Consider the following 23,619-nt stretch of genomic DNA (forward strand, 5'->3'; position numbering starts at 1 on the left):
GGAAGTGTTTCTAACGCCATGCGGCTTATTCACCAGACTGTATCCTTTCCGACTACCGCTTGTTTCGGTCGATGGCACACGCACTCGCTGACGAATGCTTCAATTCTTATGAAGACGATCGAAAAATGGTCTCTGACCGGATAGCCAAAGATGAGTCATTCTTTCTCCGCGGAATTCGCTTGCTGATCGAAAGATGGAAAAAAAGTCATCGCTAACGATGGACAATACTTTGATTGATGTACCTTTTCATTTTGTTTCTTAAATAAAGCGCATACGTTTTGCAAAAAGAAAAAGCGGACGGAACTTTCCTCCCGTGCGGGAAAAAGTATCACGCCGACGATGGCGACAGCGCGTTAATAATTGACCGGGCGATCGCTGAATATCGATCGATCGGTTAAGCGAAAGCGCGCAACACCGTCGTCGTAAAATCGGCCGATCATAATCGAAAACCGACAGACTGCTCCGTTTTGCACCGCGAGCAAAGTTCAAGGGGCTAATTCGCGTGGATAAGTTAAGAGCAGCGCAAAATACAGGTTTGTTAGACGCGGTTGGACGTACACGTGAATATGCCCCGCGAGAATAGAGCGGCACGGCACGAAGAGAACGAAAGGGTACGTTGCCTTTTCGAGAGCGAAGGCTAACGCTTTTGCCGAGGCGACGCCGCCACCGGCGGAACATTCCGAAATGTTCCGGAAAGTTTTCCCATTTGTCGGCAGATTCGATACGGCTAAATATCAAACGAGCCTGCAACTCGTGCGTTCGCCTCGAGCCCCAAAGTGCCTGCTGGTCGATTATCACTGTCAGGTTGGAGGTTTCTCAAAAGGGAGAGAGGGAGAGAGAGAGAGAGAGAGAGAGAGAGAAACGCACACATCCCCCTGGCACCGCCGAGACGATAAATATCACATCTCCCTTCGATCTTTCAGAGAATTATCAAAACGCAGAAAAGAACGAGAGAACAAGTAATGCGTGGTTTGGAGTGGATCGGAAAGTGAGCAATAATATAAATTTGTCAAGGGTAACCGAAAAGAAAAAGAAAATCGTTACACAATATGGGGAGAATTCGCTCTCGAAGAAAAGGGGTAGAAACGGCAAGTCTTGCAGGCGAATGAATCTTACGAGTGCGAGCGCCACGATATTTCGATAAGAATAATTCAAGGACGTAATCCGACGCGGCGGCGACGGCGCGCGCGCGCGCGATTAAGCTTTCCGAAATACAGAGGCAATTCCGAGCCGCCACGCGAGAATAGTGCGCCGGCACGAAAACGGAAGGGTGCGTTGCCTTTCGGAAAGCGAAGGGGGCGGCGAGCGTTGTTTCTGCTGGAAGCGCGTTGTTGAAAACGCCCCGGGAAAGTTTTCCCATTTATCGGCGGTCCCGATACCGGCAAATACCAAACGAGCTCCCTCTCCCTATCTCTCTCTCTCTCTCTCTCTCTCTCTCTCTCTCTCTCTCTCTCTCTCTCTCTCTCTCTCTCTCTCTCTCTCTCTCTCTCGCACAACAGCCGAATACGGCGCATCGAAGCCGAAAATATCCGTCCCAGTTTTAACAGTCTTCGACCCCGCGCGCAACTATATATCGGTCGAAGCGGGGTGGAAACCATTTAAAGCCTCGTCCGCGCTCCCGCCGGGCTCCTGCGAGCTAAATGTGTATTGTTTTGTTTTATTTCGCGGTGGCGGTGCCAGGCACGCCAGGCTGCGATACTTATTGTTCTGAAATATGGTGAGCCCGAGGAAACCGGATAGAGCGGAGGAGGAACACGTAGTTGCGACGATCCGAGGGGACGAGGGGGCGCGAGCGATAAAGAGGGAGATTAATCTTCGGCGGTAATCATCCTCGATGGATTTTTATTTCGACGGAATTTCCATTTGCTACGCGGTCGTACACGTCGTCCGGGAAAGTCGGAGAGCTGAGAAATCGACGTTTCTGTTGAGGAGAATCAACCTCAAGGTTAAAGTGAAAACGCAAAATTCGAATCGGTCGGAGGAGCTGCGATGAAAAAGACAACCGATGACCCTGGGGTGGTTCTCGAAACTCGGAACAAAAGTCTCGGCTTTTCTACCTTAATTTTCTTGGCTCGCGGTATCGCGCTATCACGGAGGGTTAATTCTTCTGACGTATCTTCGGAGTTTTCCCGCTTCGCCGCGCCGACGCGCGATGCACGCTCGTAAAGTTGCGATAATTGCGGATACCTCGCGGCTTCCTAATCTCGGCTTCCGACATTCTCGCAAGGAACGATCGCGGACTTCGTAATATCCCATTATTCTTAGAGCGGCGAATAAGGGCTGCGCTCGTTGCGAGAGAGACGGGTTCGATAATTATTACGGTGATTAAAACGGGCCAAAGTAAATCATCGCGTCGAAATTTGCGAGCCTGCTCTTTTCAGCCGGACATGGACAGATGTCAAATCGATGTCCTCCTCCTCCTCGCTCGAGCTTCTCTCTCTCTCTCTCTCTCGTTCTCCCATCAGAATGAAAGAAAATATTACGACGAAAAGTATCTCAAATTCCGTCGACTTCAAGACGAACGAAAGTCCACGCTTTTTTTGGCTCAATGCTGTGTACTCAATTTTTCACGGGAAGCGGACCGAAGGAAAAATCCGAGAGATATCCGAGATGCGATGTGAGCGAAGACAGAGACAGAGAAAGAGCGAAAGAGACAGAAGAAGAGTGCGAGCACGTGCGAGCTCACGCACATGTCACGTGATTAAATACGCCACTGTGTCGAACTCTCGGTTTCATTTTCCGCCCGGGGGAAGGAACTTTGATTCCACCTGGCCGATACGCGCGGCACACAAAATGGCACACTTCCGAGCGATCGCATGCGCGGATGCTGCGTTTTGATTGGTTAATCCGCAGGGTGGGCTCCTGCGTTGCGTCAATAGTCGGATGTGCGCGAGGGGTGAGCCCCGGAGCCTTCGACCTTTCTCGTTCACCCCACACTGTACCACTCTACGTAGGATACGAGCTATAATAGGATTTTCTCGGTGCTTCCCCTCTTTTCCGACCCTTCGAAATGGCCGGCATAGCCATTCCGCGGAAGGCATCATCCCGCGAGACTCGTTCGCCGGTACGACTGTAATTGTATTGTTTGGGGCAGCCGGTCGACCGAGCGGAGTTCTCTCGATTACGCCGATCGTCTCGTCGGGGTCGGGGGGTGGGTTTACGTCCTAATAAAGCGGAAATGAGTGAGTATCCGATCGAGGATGCGATCGTGTTTTTTTCCTTTTGGGACGCTCCGGTCCCGAATATCGCAACGTTACGGTCGCGTCGTCGTTCGACAAAATAATTTAGTGGTAGTTAGTAACGCACAGCAATTTTTGATTCGCTCGTTCGTCGAGCCGCGAGTAAAATTACGTAAGCGCTGGGGGGGGGGGGGAGGGATCGCGCGAACAATTTCGCGCAACGGCAGACGCGAAAACGCGGAGGAACGATGTCAGATTCACCGCCGGCCGGCCGGTAATTACGCATCGCGGTAGCGCGGATGTTTCTCCGCGGATGCGAGAAAAAGGGAAGAACGGGCTGAGGAGGAGGAAAAATTAAGGGTGGAGGAGAAGGAGGAGGGGAAGGAAGAGGAGGAGAAAAAGATACACACGCGGTTTTCTATTTCTCGCGTGAGTCGCCCGGCGGATCAGTCGCGTGCCACTCGCGAGCGCACTCGCGTGTTCCGTCCAAGCGTGAACTTCTAATACCCCTTCATCCTCACCTTGACTCTCCCGCATTAGCGGGTCGCCAATAATACTTCACGCACGAAATCTTTCCATTTTCCTCGCTCATGCGAGTAGAAGTCACGGGCACGGACGCCACGGCTCGACACGAGCGTCGGCATGCTGATTGCGAGATCGGCGGCTGCTCCGCGCGCGTTTCCGGAAGAAACCGGAAGACGGTTCCATCCTTCAATTTTTTTTTTTTCTTTTAAATAAAAAAGAGAAGAGGAAAAGAGCGCAAGAAAAGAGAGACGCGTATGAACGTTTCCTTTCGGGGATGAAGGTACTTGCTATGATCCATCATTGCAATTATGTTGGATTAATTAGGTGCCCGAGAGGGGCACATAATTAATCTGTTTATAAATAATACATAATTAATTTAGCAAGAAAGCACAATGGAATGTGCGAACGTATGTGCACGACTCGGGGAGAGAATGCCATTGTAAAGATAAATCTGGCAAGGTTTCCCCCCCACCCCTCTTCATGACTCGAAATAAAACTCCGTCAATATATCCTCGGTGATCGCCACGAGTCGCTTATTAACGACCCACGGCACACGGTATTTTCGCGCTTAAACGTCACACGCGGGACCATATCGACACACTAATTACCGGGCGCAAACAATGCGCCGGGAAGAAACGCCGTGGCTCGCGGGTAAACAAACACGCGATCACGAACGTGTAAAATCGCGGGCGGGGCGCTCGGGCGGGGGTTGCATTTTAATTCAATACCGCGGCGTGATCGAATGCGTGTTTCTAATCAGCTGTTGATGCACGATCCTACAAAGTAGAATGAAATTTACGTGACACACACGGAGGCGGTGCTCGCCGGCCGGCCGAACTCGCGTCGGCCGGGAAAGATACGAAAGCACGAAGGTGGAGCGAGAGGGAGAAGTCGCTCGCATTTAGAGATCAATAAAGGTGTCGAAGATAAGCCCCGTGAATGCGCTCGAGCGTTAACGCGTTCGTGCCGAGCTGGATTTTCATACGGTTTCCATTTCCATACGCAATGGGTCATACGGCTCGCCGCCGCCGCCGCTTATTGCATGCGTCATTATCGTTATGATCGCGTATATTGCGCGCCGTACCTTAGCGCTGGCCGATTAAAAGAAACTGCATCCGAATTAGCCTGGTTTTCTGCCTTTTCCACCCCTTCGCCCTCTCTCACCCTCTCTCTCTCTCTCTCTCTCTCTCTCTCTCCCTCTCTCTCTCTCTCTCTCTCTCTCTCTCTCTCTCTCTTTATCTGGTTTGGGCCGCCTCGCTACCTCGCTTATCAAGACGACTAATTGCGTCGCGGCGAGCACGCGACCCGCGACGAAACTGGATCAGCGCGGGCCGCTGCTAACGCCGAGATCCGCCGAGTGGAATTTCGCTGCCGCGCGATGTCAACCGCGTTTAGCAATAATTCCGATAAAATGTAGATCGCGAGCGTACGCGCCGAACGACCTAGAAGCACCGTTCCGTCGCGCGCGCGCGGCTTCAATCCCGACTAGAAATTTTGATCAGATTCACCTAACATTGATAAGGACCTAATAGAGTGAATGAAAGGTAATTCAAAGTAAGTCAGTCCTTATAACGTCCCAACGACAAATGAGTAAGGAAGACTTTGATAAGGTTATAATGATTGGGTCCACATTAGGACCTTAATGTATCAACCTACGTAGTATATGATATAATATGGTTCAGTTGATCAGGTCCTTGTCGGGATCTTACTCATTGTACCTAATATGATTTGCATTATCAAATTTTAACAAAAACCATTTGTAATTAAATTTATATGTATATAATGTAAATATGTGTGTGTATGTGCGCGCGCGCATGTGTGAGCGTGTGTACGTGTAAAACTTTAATAGCACTAGACGTAGTATAAAAAAATATTTTTATAATGCGCCACATATAATTAGAGACAGTTCAATTTTTATCGTATGACGCGCAACGACGAGTTGCCTGTAGCGGCGTGCGCACTGCAGCTCTCATTTGTCTTGCATTTGTCCATATATGGGCCTACAGGACAAAAGACGCTCGAGAAGCGGTTCAGTCGCCTACACTGTGCGTGCATGTTGCGTATCTCAGTGCGTGTTTATGTTGTGCGATAATTTATTGGTCGTGACGAAACATTTTACGAGTATGCTCAAGCGATCTAAAATATTATTTCATGCAAATATCTTTTTATTTGGAAATGACATGAAAGAATTTGCAGCGTGTCATTTCTTATTTCCAATGTCATCATCCGATATAGCCGTGGCGAGTAATCAGGAGCCATAATTTGAAAAAAAAGAAACGTAATAATGATTCCATAAGGTGACTCAATAAGGACCTGACTGTGAACCTTATTAAGGTCCTGATATCCATGCTGCGTTACATGACTCACCAGGACCCGATAGTATTACCTTATTGGGACCTGACGTCCAAATGAAGTTAACCTGATCAGGACCATGGGATAAATTTCTAGTCGGGATGCGTGCTGAGTTAGCCCGAAGATCCTGTCCGAAGCTCTGCCTGACACCGTGAGAGCCTCGGGAGTCCTAACGACGTGGAAATGGAAGGTCCTCTCGGTCGACTAAACTCCCGCGACACGTTCGAGCGATAAGATCTCTCATGAATGCGAATTAGTTTCTTATTGATCCGAACGATAAGAGATCCCTGCCGGAAGCTTGGACATTTGCAGAAAGTCCTTCGAACAGGAAATCTCAACTTCCCGAAGCCCTTCGATTTATCAAGGACACAACCCTGCCATTCTGTCGGGATCCTCAGAGACACTCCGTACGCACCAGAGTATCTCGGGGAAGTAGAGAGGGTTGCGCAGCGCTTGTACAAGGGTGAGTTAGCGTCATCAACCGCGACCAGCCTCACCTGCTGCAGCCTCGTCGTCGTCGTCGTCGTCGTTCGTGCGTGCGACAAGCGCGATAAGGCCACGTTCGTCACGGCAGCTTTGCAAATTCGTGCGTCGCGTCGTCTTGCAGTTCATCGGTCGCGCACCGCTGCAGCGCTCGTCTCTTGGACCCTCGGTGTTAATTAAGCTCTTCGACACCACGTCCGGGTAAGAACGTTATTGCGATGCAACGGGCTGCTCTTCTCCCCCCCTCCCCTCCTTTTAACCATAAATCGCACGAGTGCGTATATGTATATGCATACGGCGCCTTGGCTTGGCAGCCGTTCTGCTACCTTGTTATGAAAAATACGCGCTATCAGATGGCGGGAGGTGCTCGTGTACTCGAAGTGAATTTCAGTTGAGCGGAAGAATGCGCGGGAGCGAGCGATCGTCGAACGGTACTCGCGTACTTTCTGTTCTCGCGGTTCACGCAACGGAAACGGCAGATCGCTGGACCGAAGTTTCGCCCGGGGAATCACGACCTGGGGATTACCGCAGGTATAATCGATTGTTTACTCGGCGAAGGAGCAAATAACAGTACATAAAGTATACGAGGGACGACGAATTCGGCGTGGAAAGCGCGAGGGAACGAAAGTGCGCAAAATTCCGCCAAGGCGCGCAGATTTTCGCGCGCCCCGGCAGCTTTCCGTAGACGAGTGCAAAAATTTACCAGCGCTCGCTGAACAACAGGGAGCTATAAGCTCGGCGGATTTATACAGATCGCGAGGGCCGATTTCAAGCCCAATCGGAGACTCCGCCGTGAACTCGTCTCGGCTTAAGGTCGAGCGGCTAAGGTAGAGCGAGCCCGGGCCATACGTAAGGCTTAAGAGAGGGTCGACGTGGTATCTAAGGGAGGAAAGGAGCACGCGATCAATACGGGAAGGACTAGCGGTGCCAGACCAAGGCGAGCCCCGTCGACCACCAACCTAACCTCATATCATCCCATCCCATGCACCCACCCAACCTACAGTTACCTTTGACTCAGCCCACATCTCTCTCTCTCTCTCTCTCTCTCTCTTCCTCTCTCGCTCGCTCGCTCTCCCACTGACTCACTGCGACTGTCTGCGAATCGCATTCGCCCTCCCTGCTCGATTTCCGCTCATATCGACGTCCTTGACTCCCAATGCGACCGCGCGTTCCAAAAGCATCCCAAGGCTGACATCAAAGTAAAGTTCAGCAGCGAGGAGCATCAAACGGAATCGTATGAGCTACCTTGCCAGCTACGTGGGACTCGCCGAGTACACTCGTTGATTACTTCACGAAGCCTCGAGCTCTCTCTCTCTCTCTCTCTCTCTCTCTCTCTCGTGCGTGCGTTGCGACGAACGACGCGGAGGGCCGCTTGGTGGGTCAAGCGCGATAAGTTGCTATGTAATTTGAACCCAGTGTTGAGGTGTTAAAGAGTAATAAGGATACTGAAGGTAAGAGGAGATCTCGAAGATGATGATGGTAGTATGGTACGAAGAGCGCAGGACTCTCTTCGGGCAAGAGAAGATGTCTACCGAGCTATCGAGCATCCAAGTGGGCTCGAGTCCAGCGGATAACGACGGAGCGTGGAATTAATAATATCCGCTCGATTGATCGTGCAGCCAAGAGGCATATCTATCGCGAACGTGATGCGATGTGTCTTTTGTTTTCTCTTCTTTTTTTTTTCTTTCGCCGACGAGTGAAATATGATCAACGGCGACTCGCGGACGTTCCGCCGCCGAGCGGAGGATATTTTAATGGCGGACGCGCGATCGAACGCGCGGCGAGTACGCGGAGATACGTTTGATATCATTGACCCGCTGCCGTATAATTGCCAGCTGCCGCCATCTGGCTGCTACTAATTTTAGGATTAGTAAGCAGCATTGCATTAATGGTTACGTGGCAATTATACGAGGGGGGCTCGCAGGGGCATTCGCAGTTCCATAAAACGTAACGGGAGTGCGCGGCCGAGGTTTTCCACTAACCCACCTATTGAACGCATTGCGTTTAACGTCTCTTAGCGTTTATTATTATTATGTCTGAATGTGCGCATTCCAGGCATTGCATCGGGCGGACGAGTGTTCCGAGCAAAAAATTGTTAGGGCCATCTTGATGCAGTATAAAGGTATCCGATAAGGCTGAAAGTAGAATGCCCTAAAAAGGGATGCCTCATTATTATCACATCAGGCCTCGAGATGGATCTTTTAGGGATACCTTAGATTTTACGAAATAAGGCTTTGATAGGAAAAGCTGAGAAGGGCCTTGGAAGAATTTTTTAGGGATGCCTTAGATCTAATAAATAAGGCTTTGATAAAGCGTAAACTGATAAGGGCCTTGAAAGAATTTTTTTAAAAGAAGATGAGTGCCTTAAATTTTACGAAATAAGCTTTAACATGGAAAACTGATGTGGGCCTTAGAAGGATCTTTCAAGCATGTTTTAGTTAAATATACAAAATAAAGTTTTGTTATAGAAAATTAATTAGATCTGAAGCGTGTAATAAAATTGTCATCAGTTTACTATTGTTTTAGTAGATATGTTCTATCCGGTTCTTTTAAAGATGTTTTAATTACATCGCAATTAAAAACAAATTTTTACTAGTTTTATTCGTTACCAGTATTCATTAGTCTCTTCCAAGGATTTTTTCTAGTATTGCCTTTGTTTTGAAATGCAACAAACTTTAATAAAAACAGTAGTAGGATTTTCATCTGTAAAAAATGCTATATTTTATTGTAAAGTATGCTATATTTTTAAAATAAAAAATCCTCCTTGTATACTAACAAAATTATAAAGAAATAATGAAATTACAGTCTAAATTTCTTGGAATGAAAAGAACGAATATCTTTATTCAAGCAATAATAAAAATACTTCCTTATAAGGTCCTATTAATATTGCTTTATAAGGCCCCGTTAAATCATTTGTTATACATCTTGTAGGACCCTTGTTTTTCTATTCCTAGTAATGCCCGATTAATGTCAGAGAAAAATAATTAAGCCTTTACCAGATTTTACCAGGCCCTATTAATTTTTCTACTCAGGGTGGAGCTTCTCTTTCTCTTTTTATTGCAGTGCCTCGATCACGGTTCACACATCGGACATCGAAGTTGAACGATGTATACACACGGTTGACACGATTTTCAACTGCACGGAAAAGGAAATTATATGAGGTTGGTGCAAAAATAATTGCGGTTTTTGCGTATCGAGTATAAAGACGCATAAATTAGTTAAAAAATTATATTCATTAATCAAAGTAAAGGCCATTGGCCTGCACATATTTCTTTCAACGGGAAACAAGTTTGTTTATTCCTACAAAATAGAATTCTAGACAAGATACGATAACGATAAGATAAAGATAACGGTAACGGTAAAAAAGTCAGCGCCAGACTTAAAACGATAAAAACCGCAATTATTTTTGCACCAACCTGATAATTAAGGCTGAGGAACTCGCATCAAGATTATGTTTCGCGGCGACTTCCCGGGACGTTAAATTCGCCGGCTGATAATCAGAATACGTGTGCGAGGGATTTTCGACATCGCTCGAGTTGTTCGAATTTTGCTGCGGAGTACAACGCGAGCCGGGGAAAATGCCAGCAAAACCGCCGCCGCTGCGGATGCGTTTATTGCGTTCCTCGAATTCGTTAAGTGCCGTTGCGGCGGCAACAATCTCTTTTGTTGCCTCACCGTCGCCGATGGCGGTGAAAGTAACGCGACGAATTAGTTTAACTAAAAAGAAGGAGAGAGAGAGAGAGAGAGAGAGAGAGAGAGAGAGAGAGAGAGAGAGAGAGAGAGAGAGAGACGGAAGGAAAAATAGTTTCGCAGGAATCGATATTTCTGCTCGCAACTTCCGCGGTGGACGCGTTGATGCGGTTCTGCCTTCGTGCTGAATCCGATCGATCTAATGACGACTGGTCGCCTGCTTACCCCGACTGATGCTTTCCCTTTTGCACGATGACTTCTTTTTTTTAATGCCGGTCATTGCTCAGTTTACGACCTCCTTCTCAACCCTTTCACATCTCTCAACACGGCGGCGACGTGCTTAATTAACGATGTGCGTGTATGTGTGTGTGAAATTTCCCTTTCTCTCGACTTTCCATGTTTGACGACTCGTTAATTATCGTGATTGTATGCAATTATTCAATCGGCGGGATATATCGTAGTACAGCACGTTAATAACAAACTATCGTTATTTTTACTGCTCTCTTATTTATCTGCACTTTCGATAATTTTCGCAATCCCATTTTTCTTCTCACATTATTTCTGCGCAGTTGGCGTTTTTTAAACGGGAAACGAAGAAAATGAGAGTTGTTGAGATACAGAGAGAGAGAGAGAGATGTGCTAAAATTCAAGGGTGATCAAATTTTTGTAACTTCGACTTTCGCTTCGTCTGACGAGAATTTAAGAACGCAAGAAAGTATTTTTAATATAAACGTTTTTTTTTAATATTACGCGTATTACGATCAGTATACAAAAATGAGCGATTAACTCGTTGCGGGCCTTGTCTTCGTGGGAGTCGAATTGACTTTAGCGAAATTGGATATTCGCCAAGATGGACTCGTTAGTCGCCGGGCCATGTATGTGGAGCAAGGGTTCGACCTGCCAAAAGTCACGGCCAGGCAGATTAAAAAGTTGGATAGCTGTGCATACAACGTGCGCGCGCCGTAACACACATCACACAGCGTGTTCCCGTAAAAGTTCGAGAGTGTGCGGTTACCCCAAGAAATTAGCCGCGCCGCCTTGCGAATATTTCAAGTGCGAGAGAAGCGAGCCTTCCAGTATTTATAGACATGCATGCGAGCAATGGGCCGCGGTAACTTTACCCGTGGGGGAAATTGCGAAAGTCATCTAATTATCCCTGAATTATCACCTCCGCCGCCGGGACGCGTTCTCTTTCGCGTTCTCCTACGCGGAAAATCATGTCCACGCGGAAGCAATTTCGACGAGCGAGGAAATCGAGCCGACAGTCCTAAGCACATTGATCCTCGACGAACGACGGACGTGATTCATCTTCCTCAAGTTTCCCTTGATAAAATTCGTGATAAAAAGAAAAATGCGTCGAAAGTCCAACTCAAGTCCGGTGAAACCTCGGCGGAATCCATCCCCGAAGCTCGCGTTAGAACTGACCCGCTCTCATCACCATGAAGAAGGTACATCGATGAATTTCGATTCGAGAAGATTTGCGTTCAGGATAACCGGTGGTCAACCCGGATAGGAGACCAACGCCCGTTCGCTCCGTCGCTCAAGCGACCCGCTGCTTCCGCGAAGATCGCGAACTTTCGGCCAGTTCAACGACTAGGAAGCCGCCGGCCGTCCACCCGGGACGAAGTTCCCTATCGCTCCTCGCATACGGAGCAATCAGCCGGGAAGCAGAAGGCACGGCTGGCTGCCGTGGCAGACATGCAACCATCAGCAACAAGTAAGACCTTATAGCACGATGATCAACTTGGCCGTACAACTCCACCGTTCCTTCATTCCATCCAGCCGACCGACTCGTTACTTCGCCAGGACTTGCCGGAACGTACACAGAATTCACTTAGGCGCGTCGCTCTCTCGCCTCCTCGGCCGTTATCACTTTTTCTCCCTTTCTTGTACTCGCGTGATCGAAATTCGCGCCGACACGCGTGTTATCAGAAGTACGCCGCGTGTGTGTCCTGATTGATGCACGGCGCGCCGGATTATTCGCGGATTCCCGAAGGAATCGCGATTATTCCGTCACTCGTGCTCGCGAGGTCGATTGAACGGTGATAGCGGATCGTATGAATAAACGCGACGAAACGCGGGAACAAGAGAAAGACGCGGGTAAATATGGATAAATGCGAGTATGCTCGCTGCGGGCGATCTTGATGCAGCGGGGCTGGAGAATGGCAGTGGCGGAGATACTATCGTAATTTCGAGGTAACTTCATAAATTCGTCAGAAGCATTTTGCTGCGATGTGTACGAAACCAGAGGAGAATAAAAAGAATTGACGTCGAAAAGCGAAAAGGAGCGGATCGCTCTTGAAATTTGCCCCGTCTCTCCCTGCGAGATCTCCCGATCGGATGAAACGATGAACTTAGACACGCCGGGGCACCCCTTCTCGTGCGGCTGCGCGACCCCGCACGGAGGAAGTACCGTTCGCGTTAATTCATTCAACTACGAAGTATGTCATTTCGGGCTTTACGACGTTTAAGTGGTATTTTGTGTTCGAAGCACCGAACGACATGAAATTCCGTTTTAAGGCTACGGACGGTGGAGCGCTCGTTCGTGACTCGGGAGTAATCAAAGTCACGGAGGTGAGCATGCCTGGTGCATAGCGAGGTTTCGGACAGGGCGCATATAAATCACTATTCACTTTAAAAATACACGGACGGGGGGCGTCCAACGTCATATAAATAGCGCGGGGCAATGGCGGGCTAGAACGTTACTCGAAATCGCGATTCACGAGCGAACAAGAGCGGCCGCTCTTACGCGAGAAACGCGAGACGCCCCGTCGCTTTATCCTCCCGATATCAATTCTTGTCACACTCTCGCTCCCCCATCGCCCCCCCCCCCTCCCTCCCTGGGCTATTGTCTTAATCGCCGCGATACGCTGATATCAACGTTATTAGCATCCTCAGGATGTACCCGTTAAGACGAGGTCCGTGGCAACGTGGATATAGCAGCGAGTATCGAGAAAGAAGAATGGGGAAAAGAGAGAATGGGTAAAAGAAAGGAAGAGAGAGAGAGAGAGAGAGAGAGAGAGAGAGAGAGAGAGCAGGGAGAAAAATAGCTCGCTTATGATTACGGGTTACCGGGTGGCGGGGGTCGCCCCGACCACGACCCTCTTTTACCGCTACCGCGGCGTAGCTGCCGCGTATTAATGCGATACACGATAGCCTGGTGGCTATTAAATAAAAAATATGAGAGCAAAATGGCTGCTTTCGCGGCGATACGTCACTGAGAGGCGTGATTTGTACCGAAGCCCGAGTTGCGCACCGGGGTAAAAATTGCTCGATCCACCGTAGCTACCACGTTAGACGGGCAAAAAGAGCGGGAAGGGCAGGGGGGTGTACAGAGGCAAACGGCGGAGGCCAGGGCGGCCCCCGCTAGAGAGAGAGAGAGAGAGAGAGAGAGAGAGAGAGAGAGAGAGAGAGAGAGCGCGAACCGGTGAATTTCGCCCGCAGTGCTGTATCAACAACATAATGCACAGGTTCGTTCGGCATTTTGATCGGCTCCGTCAGCGCTTTAACGAGTAATCTCGCGGCCGATACGAAACGTCCCGGCCGGCTTTTTACGGCCGATTCCTTCTGTACGCGCGTGTGTGCCTTTGTTCCGCCCGAAATTCTCCGCCACGTTGCGCGGGACGCAGCGAGCGGGATCTTGCGAGGTACGCCTGCCTTTTTTACGGAATGTATAAGATTGCTCGAGTGTCACGAAACGGACGTAACTCCTCCCCGTCCGTCGTTCCTCTTCCTCCTCCTGGCCGTTTATGCTTCTGGACTTTACGTCCATGTCCGTGTCCACGCGAGGAAAGGAAATTCTATGGAGATAAGATCCGCCTCAGATACAAGTCATTCGTTACGTTCTTCGTACATCAACTCACGTTCAATTCGTAAACAGGTACTTTTCGTGCGTCCGCGCGCACGATGAGAAAGAGAGAAGGAGAACGCAGAAAGGAAGAGCGCGCAGACTCCGGGCACGCACTCTCACTAACATCGTGTAAGACGCGACGTCTTAGTTTACAAGTCCCGCGATCACCGGCGACAGCTGCTTATACATATGTATACGCATAATAAAGTACATTTTACAAGAGTACCGTGCGCGCGTGGCGGTCCGCTCGTAAATCGGTCCTGATCGTTCACGCGGACGGTCCGGTCGTTATCGGCGACGATCCGACGACGATTTCCCGCCTCTCGTATCGGCCGAGCCTGTCGTCGTGCGTCACGACGGCGTCCGTAACGCCAAAGAGACTGGTCTCCCGATGAAGCGAAAGGAAGAAAAGAACAAGACAAAGAGAGAAAGAAGAAAGCGACCGATCGCATACATTTTTCCCCCGCTGACGCCGTGGTAGCGGTCCCAGAAAAGTTTATTCGAGTTTCATATAGGAACGAAAGCTGAGAGCCGTGCGCTCGCTCGACGGGGGGCCCCCCGCCGCGTATCGTGCCTTCGCGCCGGGTGATAATTTCCGAGAGACGACAGAAATGGATTGGCGAAGTATGTTTCGCTCAACGATCGAAAAATCCGGCCGCCCGGCGGTCGGATAATCAGCGTTTTATTTGATTCGCCGCGGCGACGGTCGCGCACGCGCGCGCGCGCCAATCGCCAAGGAGTTAGATACCGTCACGGATCAGCCATCTCGCTTAGAGACATCGCTAGAAAGGGGAAGCAGACAGAGTATGCGCGGTGTGTGTTGCGAGAGGAGAAGAGGATAATATTTTTACATGTGAGAGGTAAGGTAAACGTCCCAATAATCCCTCGGATACATCCCAGTATCCGAGCATTTTGGAAAAAAATATTTACTATTTATTTTAACAGTGATGAATGAAAGTAATAATTATTGTAAAAAAACTCCAATATTTGACAATGACTTGGAAAAAAAGATATATGCCCAATTTGATGCTTTTGTGTTAAAATAAAAATTAATCAAATAAATATGCACCTATGGTTGGACAAAATAATAGTGAATCGGTAATAAATTCATTAAGAGGTAGCATCTATATTTATATTGTTTCCCGTTAGCACGTACTAATTTTCTAATTGCAGGCTGACACTGAGACAAATTATATTTGAATATTGGGCCATAACCTATTTCAACTGTCCGCTCATACAAATGCGCTTCATTGTATAAATATTTCATTGATAACAGATATGTACATTGGTTTAAATCATTTTTTCTACTTAAAGGAATCTTAAGTTTTCGAATAAATGCAAATATTTATATCGAAACTATTCTCGATATTATATATTGTATTTTTTGTGACGACTTATGCTTAAATGTCCGGTTACCGGGACATGTACCTTACATCATTTTTACCAATTTATAATTTTATCATTGACGGAAATGGTTGCGGTGAAATATCCTCGCAATCCGAACTGCAGCCTTATGAAATTAAAAAAGAGATTTTTTTTCAAAGGATTTATAGATTATTAATGAGGCATGTTTTTATTTGCGTTGGTGATTCGTAGGGTCGTTAAAGTCACATCTGCATAAACTGTGAGAATCCGCACGGAGATATTTATAAGGTTTCCTGCTCGTTACTGAGAATTTTCAGGAATCTCGGCCGGCCTCCTTTCGCGCCGTGGATCGCGCAGGCGAGTTCGCGAAAACGCCGGTGTTTAGTGTGGCGAATTACCGGCGACGGTTTCGTGTCGGGTTGATCGAAGAACGCTTTCGGCCCGCTTGAACCTTTTACGTCGGAGATTCAGGAGAAACGATTTCTTTCCCTCCCCATGTGGCGCGCCACGGCAGAAGTGACGAAAAAGGGCAGTAAACGTTTTACGCGAGGAAACTTTCGTAGAAGTAATGTATCCGCATACCGTTTAGAGAATAGTAAGTATTAAGTAGGAAGGTACCTCCTTGCACGCTACCCACGAAAAACGATACTTTAACGCGGCGAACGGGAAAAGTCCGTGTATTTGATTTCGTAGCTTTATGTTTCTGAAAATAATCGGTATTTAGTGCGCGACTTCGCTTCGTTTCGCGTGCCCGCGCGCGTTGTCGCGGTTTCGCGGACGACGCTACACACGTTTGCGGCCGGCGCGTTTAATATGTTGCCGTTGAATGCCTGAGAAGGGAATAATCTGAAGGGCACTGGACGTCGTGAAAAAATAAATAAATAACAAAAAGGATAAGAGGAGAAAAGAAAATTGCACCGATCCCGCGAAGTCGTGCAATCGGTTTTGCTTAACGTTCGTTAACGACGTAATAATAAATAACAAGGAGATATTTCCGCATACACGAGGAAGATATCGAGTTTGTATTTAGGACTGACGACGATTGTTAATTGTGGAATAACTCGACGAGTGTTCGCGCTGCTGCTGCTGCTGCTGCTGCTTCTTCTTCTTCTTCTTCTTCTTCTTCTTCTTCTTCTTCTTCTTCTCGGAAGGGATCCCATTATGTCCGCCGGTCGCGAAGCGCCTCGCTTCTCCGGCACCACAACGGAGCGCGTCCCGGTAGCGTTAAATTCAAATTAACAAATTAGATATCCCCACGCAGTGGACGCGCCATCTTAAACCAACAGCGACTCCCGAGCGTGAAGATATTTAGTAAGCACATTCGTCGTACGTTCTCGCCGAAACGCATTAAGATAAACAAATTAAATTTCCTCGGCCGCGAGCGTATCTCATGCAGCCTTCTTCGGACAACATCGTGAGAGTGTATATTTAATAAAGAACACTCGCTGAATTTCATATTAGATAATTTGATGCTAACTATAAAACGATCTTTCTTTAATTACTTCAATTCGTTATGCCGCGTTCGAGGTTTAATGAATTGAGATGTAAGAAAATAATTAAAGATCCGCAAAAACATCCGCTTTTTGAGACTTGTTTACTTTGCCGTGTTCGTGCCGTATGTTTTAAAAAATTATTAGTTGCGGTAGTTGCATTCTCGATGTGAAAATTCATTATTACAACGGTTCTATCTTTACGGATAACGGCAGAGAAATGGCAGCACTTTTCGCAGAACGCGCATACGTTTCAGTGAGAAAATTTATTCTCTAAAAATCACCGGTGAATATTATCGTATCAAATATGGACGTGCGGCGAAGCACATTGGAAAATATTTTCAATAATTTTGTAACTTTCCTGCCACAGATACATTTCTATATTTTATCCGCACGTCTCTTCTGGTCGCGACTTTATTGGCTATCCGATCTTTCGTATCTAAAAGGCTATTTTCTCCCGCTTGCGGATTGCGCAGTCTGACACAGTCAGCGTGCCAGATCTACCGGACCGAGCAGGCCTGCTGGGTAGATTTAGCAGGTACCTGAGCAGATTTCCAGCTCGTACACGCTGCTGGAAGCACCGAGCTGGAGACGGCGCCGACAATGACGAGAGAGGGTGGCAGTCCGGGGGAGGAAGACGCAGCGTGAATGCGCGGCGGCGGCGTGATCTACGCGCGGCGGCCCGCCGCTGATTTGATGCCGTGTAACTCGATAGACGCGAATTACACGGGCCAAGAGGGGGAGGGGGGGGGGGAAGGCGGTCGGAGAGACGCCTCGCGTCTAAACGAGTCGTTCTCTCAATCGAGCATACCCACCACCGCCAAGCATCCGCCAGCCAGCCAGCCAGCGGCTCGTCGCGACGCTAAAACTCACGGCGGTATAATTGGGGAGGGGTATAAAAATCCGATCGCGCTCAGCCGTAATTTCGAGGATGCCTCGTGGTGGCGGCCGGCTTGTCATAAACCGGATTTACCGTCGGGGTTCGTAAAGTTTATGAGGATCGGCGAAACGGTATACTGCGCGCGCGGAAAAAGGGAGACTGCGTCGGTGCGGCGCGGCTGCCGGGGGGGGGGGTGGAGGGGGAGGGGGTCGGAGGGTAAAAAGCGTAGGAGGAAGAAGGGGTCAGAGGGAAGGTCCTGGAAAGACGGGTTCAAGGAACCGCGCGAATTGCATAAATACGTTATCGATGTATCAAGCCGCGCACGAGGATGGCGTGAGGTGAGCCCGGGAACCTGGTGCCCACGTTCAGGGAACGTTTGAGCCGGACTTGAGCCGAGCTCATGGCGAATCAGACCCGATCGCACGAATCGATATCTCGCTCCGGGAATTATTCACGTAATTATTTCCAAAGGCGCAATTTCTTCGCCCCATGACCGCGTAGAGATCCGCTCTACTTCATCCGACTCGCGACAACTCGATCTCCCGGTGCCACGGGTGTCCCTTCGATAAGGGATGAAGGGCTTGATTCTCCCGGCGCACACGCGGGCGCAAAGCGTCAATCCGTGTTGGCGCGTTTCGCGACTCCACGGCGGCGGCGACAGCGATCGCGCGTGTTGTCGGACGACGGGATCCCGTTCGGGAATTAGCCGCGGGCGTAGGAGCGGGCCTAACGTAACGCAATTAGCGAGCCGACGATTAATAACCCGCCGTTATAGACGCTGCTGTTGGACGCGCGTTGACTCTCGCATGAAATCGCGCGTACCATTCATACGTGCGAGTATATCGCTCGGCGCTCGTCTCCCTCCCGTTTCTACCCCCCTCTCCTCTACCTTGCTCTTTCCTTTATTTCTCTCGATCTCTTTCTCTCTCCCACCCTCTCCCTCTCTCCTCTCTCTCTCTCTCTCTCTCTCTCTCTCTCTCTCTCTCTCTCTCTCTCCCTCTCTCTCCCCCTTCTCGCAGATTCTTGCTCCCTTTCCCTCATGTGCGCACCTAAAACGCAGGAAAGGGAACGTAATAGCTTGGCTTGCATGATACACCGCCATTAATCCGTGTATATACCCTTCCATACTTTGGAGGAATAGACACCTCGTACGCCTCGGTTTCATAGCCGGTTCATCAGCCGGATATCTCCCCGCTCTCCCCCTCTCTCCACTCTCCCCTCTCCGCGCTCGTCCACGCTCCTCTTCCTGTCTCTTCCTTTCGCTCCCGATGATTTAATTTCGGCGTGCACTCTTCGCCACGAAGCGACTCGTGCAAGAGCTGGGCTACGCTCCTCGCCTTAAAAAAGCCGCGCGAGTATGACGTCACGACGACGATTAGAAAATTGGAGTTGTACGCTCGAGGCTTTGAATTGTTCTTTACGAAATCCGCGGAGCGAGTGTTCGACGAGGATAAGATCGAGAGGAGAATTCTGTTGGTGTGTGAAACGATGATACGAAATAGGGAGAGAGCTCTCGCGAGAGATATCCTTTGGTACTTTCGCGTGTGAAATATTTGCAGAAATTCGACAAATTTCAACGCACTCTGAAGGAAGATTTTCAATTCACTGCGAAAGAACCCGTTGCACATCTCCGAGGGAAAAATTCGGTGTTGAAAATTCTCGCCAGTCAAAATCTGCTCCCGCGAGAATCTATTTCGATTTGCTGCAATAGACTACGTGTCTACGGGTATCTCCAGACACCGACGACCGAGGTCGAAATGTTTCTATTTCCGCGTCATGCCATCCGGTCCGCTGTACATTATATTTCATCGAAATAATATACGAAAGCATCCCCGCGCGCGCGCGCGCGCGCAGCTCTCCCTTCAGACGTGACGTTCAATCGTATCGTTTCCCTGACAGACAGTTCCAATCACGGGTCGTCATTCGGTAGCACGCCCGTTTCTCTTCTGCCTGCTCATTCATCTCTCCATCTGTTCGTGCACTCACACCGACCGCCGACCGTCGATCAATCGTGAATCGTAGATGGTGCTTATGGCAGGTGAATGTATCGCGCAGATAATATCGCCGCTCGAAATGGAGTCGATATCGTTTGTAATCGCCCGGCCGTTATCGCGTCGCCGTTGTTGATTGATCCTCAACAATTTGAATCGATAACTCGCGCCGATCGGCATCTTTTTTGCGCCGTTTATGCGAATCGTTACGATGCACCGACGCTTACCGGCTCGGTTATCGTCCACGGAGGAGGAGAAGTTTAATATGCACGACATGATAGAAATTCGACACGAACGAGCTAAGGCCGCGAGGAGAATGAAGAATACTCGGGGAGCTCTTAATAAAGAGAGCGCAAGATGAAAAGTAATCTAGAGCGAGCGCCCGGCCGACGGAGATTGTTAAATGTTAGACCGGCTTCCAGAGTTCGGTCGTAACTCTCAGCCGTCAGGCGATCGCAGCCGCCACGGGAGAATTCGATCGGAGCCAACCGCGCCCGCGTCGTCGCATCGATAATTTGCCGAAACTTCGGCATTAGCGCGCAAAAGCCCGCCATGAATACCGAGCGCTTGTCTTCCATCGCGCGTCACAACATATCGCAGCGCTTCTTATTTTTGTTGTAAACGAACACGCTGCACCGGCGCACGAGTGACGCTAAGCAAGCTTAATTGCAAGCCTGCAGCTCAAGTGAGAGACAGACGCACGCGATGTGTGCAGCACACATTTCGTACGGATTCTAATAAATCCGGCGATTAAATTGCAACACGCCCGCTAGACCGAGAGAGAGAGAGAGAGAAAGAGAGAGAGAGAGAGAGAGAGAGAGAGACTCTGCTCCACTAGTCCTTACAGCACGAAGTTTCAACCGCGCAGTCCGCTGCGGGTAATCGTGAGGAATGGAAATATGGATGGCGGTAAACGGTGCGCTAAATGCAGCATAAGACACACGTACAAGCTGTGACACGCGCGACTCGCACTTCCGTTACTAGCGAGTACGACAGCGTCGCGGAATCGCTTAAATATTTCATGCGACCGTTCGTCGCTGTCGCGTGTTTTTTCTTTTTTTTTTTTTTTCTTATCCGCACGCTCTCCCCGAGCATATGGATCAGCGGCGAGATCTCGTTCGCGAAGATAGATTTCTCCGCAACGGTCGGCGAAACGAGACGATCGATCGGGAGCGCCGAGGAAGCAGGTGTGTCTCTCGCCGGCGCGATAAATACGCTCGCTCGCTCGCGCGCGCGCGCGCGAGCGAGCCGATATGCATTTAAAAAATTTCGTGCCTCCAAATGAGGCCGTAAATACGGCCTGCTCTACGTAATGAGCGTCGCCGATGAGTACTCACCTGTAGGAACATTTCGCCGTCGAGGTGATGATGGTCGTAAGCAGCGAGCGCCGCCAACTCTCTCGCCCTGTAATGCGAGTCGTGGTGTGAATTCTCCTCCTTATCCTTGTGCATCACCACTGCAACAGAATCACGTAAATCATGAGGATACGAGCTCGTTGATCGGGAGGACGCGGTAAAAATCGCTCGTTAAGTGTCTATTTGGCTAGCATTAAGGATATTTCCCGCCTATAAATTGCACTCTGATGTAACGTGATCGCAGCGCGCACATTGAAATCGATTTATGCGTCGCGCGATTTTTACGCTCTTTGAATTAATCTCGCGGTGATTCTGCAAGCGTACTGCTCCCTTGGCTCTCTCGGTGGATTTACAATAGATAGTTACATAAAAAAGAAAAAATTAATAATTTCAGAACAGGCGGAATCATCGAAATTTTAGAGGATTTTATTCTTATATATGGCCTCGAGAGGATTCCTCTAAGATTAAGAGGAAAATATTAGAAACGCATTATTCTTAAAGTTGGAGGGATTATATGTTATACGTATAATAGGAATTTTATTGATTTTAATATAAATTTCCTCTTATACCACAGATTATTTAATCTTCTCTTAAGAGGATTATTATTTATTCTTGCCGTACTTTATTCTTACTGGTTATACTGGTTAATTTGAAAAAATTATCATAATATATAGCGAAAAGTAATATATGTACTTTTTTAGCTCTGGTACTTTTCTACAATGAGCAGGCACAAGTGAAATAAAATCATCATAATAAATAAGTTTCCAATCATAGTTTTGTTATGGACTTCATAGCTACAAAGATGTTCATCATAACCAATTGTACGAAACATAGTTAAAAGAAAGAATATATTATTCAACTTCTTGCAACAGATTATAAACTGTATTTGACCAAATATGGGTAAATTATCTTCGTTATATGTTACACATACCTTCCTTAAAAAGCGCGTCAAATATTCTGACCCATGAACATATGATTATGTTTTCGTTCATGTGATAAAGGTAGAGCATGACTCAACAAAATAAGCGGACATTTAAGTCAACATATTCCTCTTCGTATAAGAGGGAAATTAATTGATACAAGAAGAAATCCTCTTGAAATAGAAGAGGAAAATAGTTAAAATAATGTCTAATAAATTTTAGATGAATGGTCCACTTTAATCGCTTGATCGAAAGAGGAATCCTTTTCCTGTAAAAGGCTTCGCTTAGAATGTGAGACTATGGGAAAAATCACTTTACAAATACAATACTTTTTTCAGGGTGTACATAAAATACATTGCGCCGTAGAGATTTTGTGACGTGATTTTTTATCATACGAATGTATCGGGAAATTTTTATGATACCGCGTACCAGCATTCATTCCGCGACGCGAATGTACGTTTCGTACGATTACGCCGGCACCGTCGTTTCTTTCCGAGCCGGTCGCGCTCCTTTCTAATGCTCCCCTCCCCCGGGAATCGAAATGGCGAAAGTGTGAAAAAAATCGAATCACTGCCGCGCGGAAAAAAACCGCCGCATCAACGCGATAATGCATGACGCCGGGCGCAAAAACGGCCGGGAAAACCTCGTCGAGAGCTCGTGCTCTGTGAAGGAAGAAAAGAGGATAATTTCGACGGTGCAATTAAATTTCAATCAAGCCGCTTCGTGTGGCGTATTCGTTCGCGAATCTTAATAAGGCACCGCTGCCTCCCACCTCGTGCCCCGCTGTTGCCCCCTTTTTTACCACGTCGCCCGCAAATCACGAGAATGATTAGAGGGCTAAGCGGCCAACCATCGGCCCGTCGTCGTCGTCGTCGTCGTCGTCGTCATCATCTTGCATCGCGCACGAACGCGAAAACGAGGACCTCGGTGGTTTCGCGCAACCAGCCGCAATCACAATCAGCTTTACGATTTCTTTATTTCGCGAACATAAACCGCGCGGTAGGCAGTTTCTTGTCGCCAACCGAGAACTTACGACGCGATTTACGATGCCCACCCCAGCGATGTTTCTTCTCTCTCTCTCTCTCTCTCTCTCTCTCTCTCTCTCTCTCTCTCTCTCTCTCTCTCTCTCTGTCTCCCTCTCATTTCCTCGAAATTATAATATTAACAACTAACAAGGTCTGAAAATCGGTCTGGCAGATCGTCGGCGACATAAATCACCGAGCGGAACGAAATGACGTAAATTGTATTAAGTTTATTACGAGGCGTGTTAAATTAATTTCGAGAGGAGAAAAAATAGAAGAGAGAGAGAGAGAGAGAGAGAGAGCGCACGAGTGCACAAGATGGGAACTTTGACACGATGATTATGGCGAGCTTCCAACGCGCTTTGAGCCAGAACAAAGGGGAGGTTTGCGGAAACACCCTGTATAGAAGGGAAGACGGGAGTGCAAAGAGTGTGGAGAAGCGAACGGTCGATTTACGGGAGGAGACGTCGCGCGAAGGATACTCATCGGCGGTTTGCATAAGCGATTGCAGATCCCG

At 48.4% G+C, this 23,619-nt stretch overlaps 1 protein-coding gene across 2 annotated transcripts in view; it reads right to left on the minus strand.

Moving 5' to 3' along the window:
- ss (aryl hydrocarbon receptor spineless) overlaps positions 1-23,619 on the minus strand; it is a 218,552-nt gene that overhangs the window by 31,857 nt on the left and 163,076 nt on the right. For both annotated transcript variants that reach the window (XR_003112802.1, XM_025297995.1), the window contains exon 3: positions 21,143-21,261. Coding sequence is in view for 1 of the 2 variants with exons in the window: in XM_025297995.1 (XP_025153780.1) it covers positions 21,143-21,261 (119 nt within the window). In the remaining variant the exon portion in view is untranslated. The remainder of the gene's footprint in view (positions 1-21,142; positions 21,262-23,619) is intronic.

Source organism: Harpegnathos saltator, unplaced genomic scaffold, assembly GCF_003227715.2.
Source record: "Harpegnathos saltator strain DR-91 unplaced genomic scaffold, Hsal_v8.6 scaffold202, whole genome shotgun sequence".
NCBI lineage: Eukaryota > Metazoa > Arthropoda > Insecta > Hymenoptera > Formicidae > Harpegnathos > Harpegnathos saltator.